This window comes from Aethalodelphis obliquidens, unplaced genomic scaffold (assembly GCF_003676395.1).
Source record: "Aethalodelphis obliquidens isolate GAN/ISIS:26980383/991018 unplaced genomic scaffold, ASM367639v1 scaffold2, whole genome shotgun sequence".
Classification (NCBI taxonomy): domain Eukaryota; kingdom Metazoa; phylum Chordata; class Mammalia; order Artiodactyla; family Delphinidae; genus Aethalodelphis; species Aethalodelphis obliquidens.
This window is the reverse complement of record NW_020837946.1, coordinates 4,203,631-4,216,216: the sequence shown is the minus strand read 5'-3', so window position 1 is coordinate 4,216,216 and position 12,586 is coordinate 4,203,631. Positions and strand designations below refer to the sequence as shown.

At 40.5% G+C, this 12,586-nt stretch overlaps 1 protein-coding gene across 1 annotated transcript in view; it reads right to left on the bottom strand.

Annotated features, from left to right (window-relative positions):
- The window catches only part of DRC11 (dynein regulatory complex subunit 11), a 170,223-nt gene that overhangs the window by 94,480 nt on the left and 63,157 nt on the right, over nucleotides 1-12,586 (bottom strand). Inside the window, exons 7-8 of the mRNA XM_027117474.1 lie at nucleotides 11,528-11,612; nucleotides 2,179-2,301 (exon numbers count right to left, since the gene is read on the bottom strand). Coding sequence (XP_026973275.1) covers nucleotides 2,179-2,301; nucleotides 11,528-11,612 — 208 coding nt within the window. The remainder of the gene's footprint in view (nucleotides 1-2,178; nucleotides 2,302-11,527; nucleotides 11,613-12,586) is intronic.

Genomic DNA, 12,586 nt, shown 5'->3' with positions numbered 1-12,586 from the left:
AGAGGGGGAGCTGAACTGGGTAGAGGGGGAGCTGAACTGGGATGCAATTGCAAGAGAGTGGTAGCTGATCCCACAGGGAGCCCAGGAGCTAGGAGAACACTTCAGAGTTGTCCTGGGAGGTGAGGGGCTGGGTCTTTGTACCCTGATGTGACTATCTTTTTTTTTTCCCAAGATGATGCTATTTCTTCATTTCATTTCATTTATTTATTTATTCATTCATTTATTTTTGGCTGCACTGTGCAGGCCTGCGGGATCTCAGATCCCCAACCAGGGGTTGAACCCGTGCCCCTGCAGTAGAAGCACAGACTCTTAACCACTGGACCGCCAGGGAAGTCCCTAATGTGACTGTCCTTGAAGGCCCGTGCCCCGTGGCGGCGGCTCACGTCACTTGAAGCACCCCCCTAGACCCTGAACAGTTCCCGGGGGGGGACTAAGTGTGAGGGGTCAGCACCGCATCCTGGGTAGCTGAGGATTGAGCCCCTTGGTCCTGAAGGGGGCATCAGAGGGGCCCCATTCAGCATCCACTACAGTGGAGTGGGCTGTTCTCAACATGAGTGGGGAGGGGTCTCTCTTCTTTTGTCCGCACAGCAAAACAATGGAACACAGTTAGAGAGGGCAGGACAGCAGGGGCAGGTGCTTGATTTCCGCATATCACCGTGCAGGCGTGACCACTGGAAATGTGGTCACTCCCCTGCAGTGTCGGCCTCAATCAAGCCAAAGGATTTTAAACAAGAGGTTGGCTTTTATCACTTGCATCTTCGTGGACTTTGGGTATTGACATTTTATACTCACCATCACCCCCTCTCCCTTGCTCACAACTTCTGCCTCCTTGGTCCAATCACTCCTTGACTACATAGCCCGTCCGATTTCTCTCTCACTGTGATGCACCTACCAGACCCCAGGGAGTTGCTTCTCCCACAGAGAAATTTGCGAGTCTGCGCGTCAGTGGGCATCCTCAGAACGTGAGGATCATGGCCACGGCTACTTGAGCTAGACCTGGGCCTCTGCTTCTGGACAGTCACAGAGGGACACAACCTTTCGGGATCCACTCCGATTCAGATCAGGGTTTTGGTCAGCTGTGAAGCAGTATCTGTCTGGGCCAGCCGCTACAGTGAACATATTCACGTTTTCAGACGACGCTAGCTTTCAGCCTGAATTCCATTTCCCAAAGAAGGAGTTTATGCAGAGAGAGAACCACCACCCTGGCAGTGGTCTCTCCACATGTTTGAGGGTGAAAACCCCTCCGATCGCACCCGGGACAGCAGCAACCCCCTGCCCGCCCACCACCCAGCAGCCCCATGGCACAGGGCATGCCCGGCCCGCAGTGACTCTGAACTCTGCTTTCCTTTGGGTAGTAAGAAACAAGTCCTGTTAAAACAGGTCCAAGATGTCGACGTGAAGTGATAAATTGAAATGAACACACTTTGGTGAAAGCAGACACAATTATTTTGACTTTGTAGTGGTCACTTAGTTTGCCAAGAACCGTTCCTTGTCTCTACCCTTGAGAAAAGATGAGTGGAATCATTTATCTTGAAGAATGAAAATTCAAAGCTATCACATTTGTGAATAATGTAAAGTATCTGAGTTGTTGAAACCACTCCTTATCCTAATAGGTATTTATGAGTCATAGAAAAGATGGCAACTGTTGACCAACATGAAAAAAAAAACTGAAGATGTGGTACATATATACAATGGAATATTACTCAGTTATAAAAAGGAACAAAATTGGGTCATTTGTAGAGACGTGGATGGACCCAGAGGTTGTCATACAGAGTGAAGTAAGTCAGAAAGAGAAAAACAAGCATCGTATATTAACGCACAAATGTGGAATCTAGAAAAACGGTACAGATGAACTGGTTTGCAGGGCCGAAACAGAGACACAGATGCAGAGGACAAACGTACGGACACCAAGGGTGGAAAGTGGCGGGGCGGTGGTGGTGGGATGAATTGGGAGACTGGAATTGACATATATACACGAATATGTATAAAATAAATAACAAATAAGAAAATAAAAGTGTCAGCTTTCATAAAAAAAAAAAAAAGAAGAAAAAAAGGAAAACAGCTGGTAGATAGCATGGTTCCCAAGGAAACGAGTGACTATAGTCTCAACAAATTTGAGATTATTCCACAGATTTAAAGCAAAAAAGCAAAAAAATCCCCAAATTCCAAATACGTTACCTTATTTTTTTCCTTTGTTTCTTTCTTTTCCTTTCCTTTTTTGCCTTTTTTGGGTTTCTCTTCCTCTTTCTTCTTTTTGTTTTTTTCCTCCTCTTCTTGGCTTGCAATAATATCCTCGATAACCTGGTAAAAAACAAAATCATCGTGGCTTTTTCATAGAGTTGGATCGAGATGAGGACTATTTTTCCCATCTGGAAGGAAGTATTTGTGCAGTGTCCCTCCTCTGCCCTGCTCTGGGCCCACAGACCCAGCCCTCCTAGCAGCATTGGTCTCCCTCCTGCCATCTGCCTTTGGCTGGATTCATCAGTGGAGGCAGCAGTGGGATCTTGGAGGGCAGATATATAGAGAGGGTGGACATTTCTGAACCAATTCCCTGTGGGTTCAGAGCTGCTCTGGCTCCCAGGGGTTCCACGAACACCAGGAAAGGTCTCGGCTCCGTCAGCATCTCAGCCGCAGCCCAAGCACCGGCCCACGCACACCCCTTCCCCAGATCCCAGCCAAGAACTCCTGCTTGGACTCCATATATGATCATGCGTCTCTCCTCAGAGTTGGTGTCTTTCACCTGTGATTTAATTTGTATTTCCTACGAAAATCCATTTGTTCTCCTAAAATGTAAAATATTGGTTAAAAAATACCTGGTTCACATAGGATTAGCATCACCGGAGAATTAGTGGAAGTCTGTAAAAAGCTATATAATTCCATTCAATACAGCAGGTATTTACTGAGCTCTCTCCCACTGTGAATTCTGGGAGGTAGGATGGTGACCGTGATGGGACACATAGCCTGTTTGACCCTCGGGCTCTGCTCACCACTGGTCACGTGACTGAGACAAGCAGGATAACCTCTCTGAGCCTCAGTTTCCTCAGTTTCAGAATGAAGTCAACACTTCCGTCCACGGCACTAATGATCGCCAGGCATGGCTCTAAGAGCGTCACAAAGACGAGCTCAGTTACTGCCGAGCACAGCCCACGGGTGGAAGCTGTTAGCCACCTGTTTTATCGATGAGGGAAATGGGGCGCAGAGCGTTCAGTCCCACGGTCAACACACACAGCTAGTAAGTGGCTTGAGCCGGGATTCAAACAGGTGCTAACCGGGATGACCTGCATAATGTAGAAGGTAAAGAGGCAAGATGCTGAACGATACCTCTAAATTTATCCTTCATTGTGAAATGCAACTAGTGAAACAAAAAAATGATACTTGACGGTTACGGTTTCAGGATACATACACACACAGTCAAAGTGTAAGAAATGTGAGCGAATGATAAACACCAAATTCAGCACAGTGGTTACTTCTGGAGAGCAAGGCATGCACTTCAAAAAAGGGCTAATACCATTTCACCCCTAGTGTGTTGTACTTAACCATCCTCCTGGGATCAAGCCTGCTTTGATTCTGCCTTGCTGTGATTTGCTAAAATGCTGAAGTTTATTTTCTAGTATTGTATTTTTGAATTTATAGCTATGTTGTGTTTAGGAGCTTACTTCGTACCTTTAAAAGTGTTCAAAACAGCTTTATCATGAACAAAGCAGACTATTCAGGCACCATCTGGACTTAAGAAAATAAAACCTACAGTCATGTGTCTAACTCCACACCATCCTCAGGCTCACCCGTCCCCTAGGCTCTAATGAAGATTCTGCAGGGGCGGGGGGCGCTCAGCGAGGGGGCACTGGGGAGTTGAGGTGACGTATATGTTGTGCACATTATTTGGTAATAAAAAGGGTGTCTTTAGATAGGATTAAAAGTCCCTTGTTATCAGAATAGTAATTTTTTCCTTGGGGATCAGGCTCACCTCCACTCATAGAACCAAACTGTGGCTGCCAGGACTTTTATGCTCTGGTGCACTTATGGAAAATGGACATGTTTTGGTTCTCGGAAGTTTGGAAACTTTCAGAAACTTGAATATATATATATACATATGCATCTGAAAAGAGGATAAAATCCTTATTTGTGAAGCATAAAATTCAGTGTATCGATTGCATCAACAGCATTGTTTGTTCCCTCTAGATCTTTACCCAGTTTATTTACTATTTTGAATAGATAAAACATTTACACCATCCACACTTCAGAAGTTACGAAAGAGCATGTAGTGAAATGTTTCCTCCCCATTTGTCACTTATTTGACCATTCTCCTACCAATGGAAATTAAGGTTATTTCCAATCTTTTGCTATTACCCACAAAGCTGCCATGAATCAACTCATGCAAATGTCATTTTGCAAGTGTGCGCGCATACGTGCAGGATAATTCCCACGAGGAGAGACGCTGGATCACGTGCACATACAGGTGTAAGACCATCAAACGGCCTCCACCGGGTTCTGCTGATTTACACGTCTGCCCGCGATGCCGGCAACTACGCACTTCCCCACATGCTCACCGACACGGCGCTTATGTTTGCCAGTTGAACGGGTGAAAAATGGCATGTTGTTGTATTTGTTTTGGGTTTTTTTTTAGGTGTCAATATGGAATTTATTTTGCTCGTGCTCTTCAACTATAGCAAAACCTCCCAAAATTAGAGGTGCACTTTAGTGCCTATGAAGTCAGCCATCACGTTTTTGGTAAACTAAGGGGACTAAAGGTCATATCTGGTCTGCTACCTGTTTTATTTTTCTTTTTGAAAATACATGTATAACTTTATTGAAGCATATTTTACATTTTCTACATTTACCCATTTCACGTGTACAATTCAATCATTATTTAGTAAATTTATCAAGTTGTGCAAACATCACCATAAATCATCTTTAGCACATTTCCATCACCCCACGACTAAGATCCCCTCATGTCCATTAATTGTTAATCTGTCTTCCCTCTCCTGCCCTTCTCCCCAGGCTCTAATCAACTTTCTGCTTCCATAGATTTACTCTTTTTGGACATTTCATATAAACAGGATTGTACACTATGTGGTCTCTCATGTCTGGCTTCTTTCACTGTGCACCATGCTTTTGAGGTTCCCCCAAGTTATAGCATGTATAAATCGTTTGTTCCTTTTTCATGGCTGAATAATATTCCATGGCATGGATATACCACATTCCACCCACCCATTCACCAACGGATGGATATTTAGGTTGTTTCAACATTTTGGCTATTATGAGTAATGCTCCTATAAATATTCACATACAATTTTTTTTTTGCATGGACATATGTTTTCATTTCTCTTGGATAAAGTCCTAAGAGTGGAAGTGCTGAGTCATTTGGTAAATTTGTATTTAACTTTAAAAAAATTGACAAACTGGTTTTCCAAAGTGGCTGCACCACTTTACATCCCCACCAGCCATGTAGGGGGATTGCCTCTTCTCTACATCCTCAACATTTGTTATTGTCTTTTTTTTTTTTTTTTAATTACAGCCATCCTAGTGGTTGTGATAGTTTTAATTTATTATTATAGTTTTAATTTTCATCTTCCTAATGACTAACAGTGTTGAGCATCCTTCCATGTGCCTATTAGCTATTCATATATATTCATTTGTGAATTGTCTATTTGAGTCTTTTGCTCATTTTTTGATTGGGATGTTTGTCTTATTATTGAAATGTAAGAGTTCTTTGTACATTCTGGATACAAATCCTTTATCAAGTATAAGTTTTCAAATATCTTCTTCCAGTCTGTTCTTGTATTTGCACTTTCTTAATGGCATCTTTTGAAGCCCCAAAGTTTTAAATTTTGATGAGGTTTAATCTATCAATTTTGTCTGTCAGTGTAGCTTTAATTTGCCTTTCTCTTATACGTGTGAGGTTGATTGTCTTTTCATATGTTGAACATCTTTTATTATGTTTCAAATCCATTTAGATTTTCATTTCTGAGAACTGTTCATATCCTTTGGCTTTAAAAATATTGGGTTATTGAGTTTTTTCTTATAGAGCTGCAGGAGCTCTTTATATATTAGAAAACTGATCTCTTATCTGTGATACTCATTACAAATAATTCTTGCAGTGTGTCATCTGTCATTTGACTTTACTTGGGGTCGGTTTTGCCATGCAGGTTAAAAATTTTTTTTAATGTAGTTTAATTTATGTTTTTTTTTCTTCTATGTCTCCTGGGTTGTGCGACAGAGGTAAAAAGTCTTTCCCACTCTGAGGTTATGACATATTTCTTTGTTGGCTGCTTCTGGTTCTTTTGTGTTTTTGTTTTGTTTGACATTTAAATCTTTGATCCATTTGGAATCATTCTGGGCTAAAGTATCAAGAGATAGAGATTAATTTTCTTCTTTTCCAGTTGACAACCTGGTTATTATAATACCATTCATTAAATGGTCTTTTTTCTTTTCCTTCTGCAAGAAAGATGAGATGCTTCTTTATTATATACTAAATTTCCATGTGTATTTGGATATATTTCTTGATTTTCTTTTCTTTTTCATTTAGTCATGTGCCTGTATCAATGGGCTCTTTAAAACATGTTTTAATATCTGGCAGGGCTGGTTCCTCCTCATTACCCTTCGTTCTCAGAATTTTACTAGTTATTCCTGGTTATTTACTTTCTACCTAAAGTTTAGAATCAAATTAGTCACCCTCTGCATGCCCTGACTCCCCACTCCAACAAAATGCTATTGGTATTTTTATTTGGATCGTACTACATGTATAGATGATGTTTGGGAGTGTTAAAGTATTTATAACATTGAGTATTCCTACCTAAGAACACAATATGGTTTCCATCTGCTCATTTTCATTCTTCAGAATGTTTTAAGCTTTTCTTCCCATAGAACACACATTTATTATCAAATTTATTCCTGGATATTTTATCTTCGTGTCATTGCTGCCACTGTAAATGGACTCTTTTTTTTTTTTTTTTTTTTTTTGCGGTACGTGGCCTCTCACTGTTGCGGCCTCTCCCGTTGCAGAGCACAGGCTCAGCGGCCATGGCTCACAGGCCTAGCCGCTCCGTGGCATGTAGGATCTTCCCAGACCGGGGCACGAACCCATGTCCCCTGCATCGGCAGGCGGACTCTCAACCACTGCGCCACCAGGGAAGCCCTAAATGGACTCTTTTAATATATTTTCCATGTAGCTGCTGTTTGAACGTCGAAAAGCTTTCTCTTTCTGCATATTAATTTTGTAACTCCCCGTCTTACTTCTCATATTGTTTAAGGCGTTTTTCAGTTTATTCTCTTTGCTTTTCTAAGTACAGAACATATCTGCAAAAAGTGACCATTTCCCCTCTTCCATTCCAATTCTCCATCTCTACATTCTTCCTCTTGTGTAATAGTGTTCAATAGATCCTGTGGGTCAATGGTGATAATGGCCATCCTTGTATTTTTCATGACACCAGTGGAAATGTTTCTTGTGAATTTCGTTAAGCATGATATTAACTTTTGAACTAAGAAATATTTTGTCATGTTGAAGAAGTATCCATATATTCCATTTTTTGTTTTATTTTTTAATACCAAGAAAGGGAGTTGAATTTGTAAAATGCCCTTTCAGCACCCACAGTGATGAGCTTATGGTCTTCCCTTTTGGATCTCTTTATATGATGCAATGTATTCACAGAACATCCAAAACACAGCAGTGCTTGCGTTCGGGAGTAAATACCACTGATTGCAGTGTTTTGCTAATATTTCTCTTTGAATTTTTGCATTTATGCTCATAAGGAAGACTGACCTGGGGTTCTGTTTGTATTCCATCTTTTGGGGGGCTTGGCATCAATGTGATTATGCTCACTTCAGAAAAAGTATTTGCACCGTTTTGTTTTTACAAATAGAAATTTGACTGTTTACGTGTATGTTATAGTGATTATGTTTGGTCTATCTCTTCTGCCTCTTCCCCTCCCCTCCCACCTTCTCCTCTTCCTTTCTTCCTCTCCCTCCTGCTCCCTCTCCTCCCATTAGTAACAATTGCTAAGACTTTCTGAATGATTTCAGGGTGCCAAGCTCTGTTCTGAGTACATTACGTGTATCATCTCATCTAATTATTGCATCGGCCCAGGGAGGCAGGTGTTTTTAGCATCTCCATCCGCAGACAAGAAAACTGAGACGCAGCGGGGAAGTCGCTTGCCTAAGGCTGCAGACCTAGTGGAACTCGGATTCTTCACCACGATGCTGTCCTGACTCTTCAGTCATCTGCCTTTTAAAGTCATGCTGCTTTGGGGCTCCCTTTGTTTGATTTTAGTGTACGTGTTAACCAGACGTCTTCTGTTTTCTTTTGCTTTTAGTTTGACTGGACATTAACTCTACTTCTGAGAGTTTCTGATGGACAATTTAGACATTCCACCAACATTCTTAATTCTATAATTGTTACCTTTAAAAACTAACATGAAACATGTCTGGCTGCTTGTCATGGGCTTTCAAGACACAACTTGTGCCGGATGATTTAGCTGGAGGGACAAGACCTAAACATGTAAAAAAGTGAAATAACATCACATCAAAATGACAGTCACTCAAGGGAGGGCTCGAACTGCCAACAAGAGGGTGGTTATTAAGTGGTCACACAGTTCAGGGGAGAAGGACAGGAGGGTGGAGAGAAGGCTTTGGGAGCTGATGTTGGCTTTTGACAGGGAGTTGGGAGAAGAGCTCTTCCCCTTGATCCTGAGGGCTCAGGCAGGGAAGCAGAGGAAGCCAGGGATGCTGACTGTGGCGTCAGTAGTGCTGACAAAACCTCATCTACAGCATGGTTTTTACTGCTGCTTAGTTAATGTTTCACGTTACTTAACTAATTCCCTAGTAACGAACATCAGCCTGTTTCTTCTCTGTCAATGCTGTGAACAGTGCAGACAAGAACAGCTGTTTCAGTCACCTATGGCAAGTATCAGCAAACCACATCACATGGGCCAAATCTGGCCTGCTGCCCATGTTTGTAAATAAAGCTTTATTGGAACACAGCCATGCCCATTCATTTACATATTGTCTCTGCTTTCATGTTATAATAGCAGAGTTGAGTAGTTGCAGCAGAGACTGTATGTTCCACAAATATTTACTATTTTGCTGCTAATAGAAAAAGTCTGTTGTTGCCCATCTATGGCAACTTGTTTCTATTTTTTCCTTAGTATAAATTCCTTGAAGAGCATTTATGTGTTAAAGGTTATACGCAGTAAACATTTTGATATTTACTTGGCCCATGGCCCTCAAAAAATGTCACGCTAATCTATGTATCCAGCCACAATGTGCGAGAGTGACTTTTTTCCACACGCTCACCAACTCCAATTATTATCACAAGTTAAAAGTTTTAGCAATCCTATAGGTGAAAAGAGATACAGTAACATTATATTTAAATTTCTTTCCTAGTGAGTTAAATTTTTTTTAATTATTTTAATATTTTTTGCCTTTTCTACTGAGGTGTTCAGATTTTTCTTATTACTAAGAACTCTACATATGAAAGATACCTAACGTCAGCTACGTTGCTAATATTTTCTCCATTTTATCATATGATTTTAATTTCATTTATGATATTTTTTGCTATTTAAGCTTCATTTAGTCAGAGATGTCAGCTTATTCTCTTTATGATTTCTGCCTATGGTGATATACTTAAACTACTCCCCATTATTATTAAATATCAAACAATTTCTACTGGTAATTTGTGGTTTAATATTTTACACGTAAATACTTAATGCATCTGAAATTTATTTTGTATATTAAGGGAGGTAAAGCTCAACTAATTTCCTCAAATGGAGAGCCAGTTGTCCCAATGTTATTTATTGCGTAGTTAATCCTTCTCCACTTAGGTCAGGATTATATTTCTGAATTCCAACTAGTACCTGAATCAATTTCTGAGCACACTATCCTGAAGTCAGATTATCTGGGTTGGAATCTCAGCTCCCCAACTTATTAACTGTGAATCTGGCCAAATGGCTTGATCTTCGTGGGTTGGGAGGATTGAATGAGTTATAATTTACATAATGTTCTTTGCATAGGACCCGGCACAGAATATTTGTCCAATAAATGCTGCACATGACATACTATTTTTGTTATTGCTGTTATCTGTCTACTCCTTTCCCAGTACCGTGATGGCTCAATTACTTTATAAATTGATTTATATCAAGTAGGGCAAGTTCCCTTGATTACAGTTCTTTTTCATAAACTTTTTGGATATTGTCATGCATTCATTCTTCTCTATAAACTTGAAAATAATTTTGTCAATAAAAAATTGTTTTGATTTTATTGGAATTGCACTAACTGCATAAACAATGGAAAGATAATGTGTATTTTATTGAATCCTTCTATCCAGAGAAACAAACCATCAGTCTATTTATTCATGTCTTCTTTCATTTTCTTCAGTGAATTTTGTCTGTATAATTCTGTACAACTCTGCATAATATGTCAATATAATTTTTTGATAAGTTTGTGTTTTCTAGGAATATAATCACATAATCTGAAAACAATAATAAAATCGCCACTTTTTAAATATCTGTAACTTCTTTTCTTTTTCTTATGTTATTGCATTTGTTAGAACTTCCAGAGAGTATTAACTAATAGTGCTGATAGCAATTATTCTTTTCTTGAGTTTCACTTTTTTTTTTTTTTTTTTTTTTTGGCGGTACGTGGGCCTCTCACTGCTGTGGCCTCTCCCATTGCGGAGCACAGGCTCTGGACGCGCAGGCTCAGCGGCCATGGCTCATGGGCCCAGCCGCTCCGCGGCATGTGGGATCTTCCCGGACCGGGGCATGAACCCGTGTACCCCGCATCGCCAGGCGGACTCTCAACCACTGCACCACCAAGGAAGCCCCTTGAGTTTCACTTTTAATGGTCATGCTTCTAAACGTTTCACTGTTGAGTAATGCAAATTTTCTCTTGGTTTCTATGATAAATACTCTGAGGTTAAGAAGAGTGTTCCTATTTCTGGTTTATTAAGGCATTTCTAAAAGCAGCTTTGGATGTCAATCATCAAATGCCACTAGAACATCTACAGAGATGGTCCAAGGGTGTTTCTCTTGAAGAGCATTAATATGGCAAAGAGCTGAGTCTTGACAGGCAAGCAGGAGCTAAGCAGAGGAGGAAGGGCAGAAGGCATCCTGGAGTGAGGGGAGAGCATAAGATGTACAAAGGCACTAAAGGGGCAGCAGCGTGAGCAGTGAGGAGGACGAGCAAGTGGACCGCTGGAGTTGACGGTGTGAAGATGGGGTGACGGGGACAGGAAATGATACTGGGAGGCAGGCAGGGACCAGAACATATAGGGTTCCTGGAATCGAGCTGCTCATCACTGACTAAGAAGATGAGACTCCTGTGATGTCACATCACTTTCAAAGACAGGAGAAAGCATGGATTCATCTAAAAAATTTTGTAAGCACCTTAGTGGACAAACAACCAAAGTACTTCCAGGTAAACATCTGTAGGGAAATAACCAAGACCTAATAACACTGCAAAAGTCATTATCTCTAAAGTTTAAAGAAATGCGATTATGATATATTTACATTTTATTTCTCACGCATACTTGTACCTGTTGTCGTGTCTTGTTGGAAAAAATAATAGCTGAACCTCCTTCTTCTTCTGTAGGGTAGTTGGGAAATGTGCCCGTTAAGTTCCTGAGGAGGAAAAAAGGCAGAATGAACATCCATGAGCACAGCCCTCTCTGCTGCATTCCCCACTAGCTGGCTCTGGTCAGGTTCACTGAAATGAGTGACAGTTATTAGGAGAGGGGCCCCCTGCCAGTTGCTGGCCAGACATCCGGTCTCTAAGAAGCAGAAGGACCTGGTGACATTCAGGAACAGGTTTCCTTCCTCAAGGCAGTTGTGACTGTGAGACAGACACACCTCTCTTTGAAGCAGATTGTAATTTTCTGCCTTTTTTTTTTTTCCTCTTTTTAATTACTGAGATACTCTGTGCTTGTGTTAAAAATGAAAAAACAGAAGCACAAACTATTTCTTCCTGTTTGAAACTTAGGATAAACACAGGATTTTGACATAAAACAGAAGCATGGCATTGTTCGAATTACAGATTTAGGACTAGTGCGTGAAATACGCATGCACGCTTTAGATTTTAGCGAGTCTAAGGCCCCGTATGTTAAGAGTTCCAAATAGTAATTTTTTCCTGTAACCATATAGTTCCTATGTTTTAAAATGCAGACTTTGAAATTTAATGTTGAGGGATTTCAGAAGGGAAATGAAGTTAATTTTTCCAAGAGAAACTGACTTGGATACGAGTGTTATATTTATTCCATATATAGAAAGAAAAAACGACCAAGTTAGTTCCATTAATCCACAAAAGAAGAGAATCTGAGGGTTAGAGGAGATGCCCACGCTCCAGATGACTCTGTAACAGCGGTTCTCAAACTTCTAGCCTTAGTTGCTCTTGACACCCTTGATAATTTTTGATGATCCCCAAAAGCTTTTGTTTATGTGAGTTCTAGCTATTGATATTTACTGTATTAAACATTAAACCTGACACATTTCTAAAATATGCATTTTCATTAAAAAATAACAATAATAAGCCCGTTATGTGTTCACATAAACAAAATTTTTAATGAAGAATGTATTTCCCAGAACAAAAAAAATAGTGA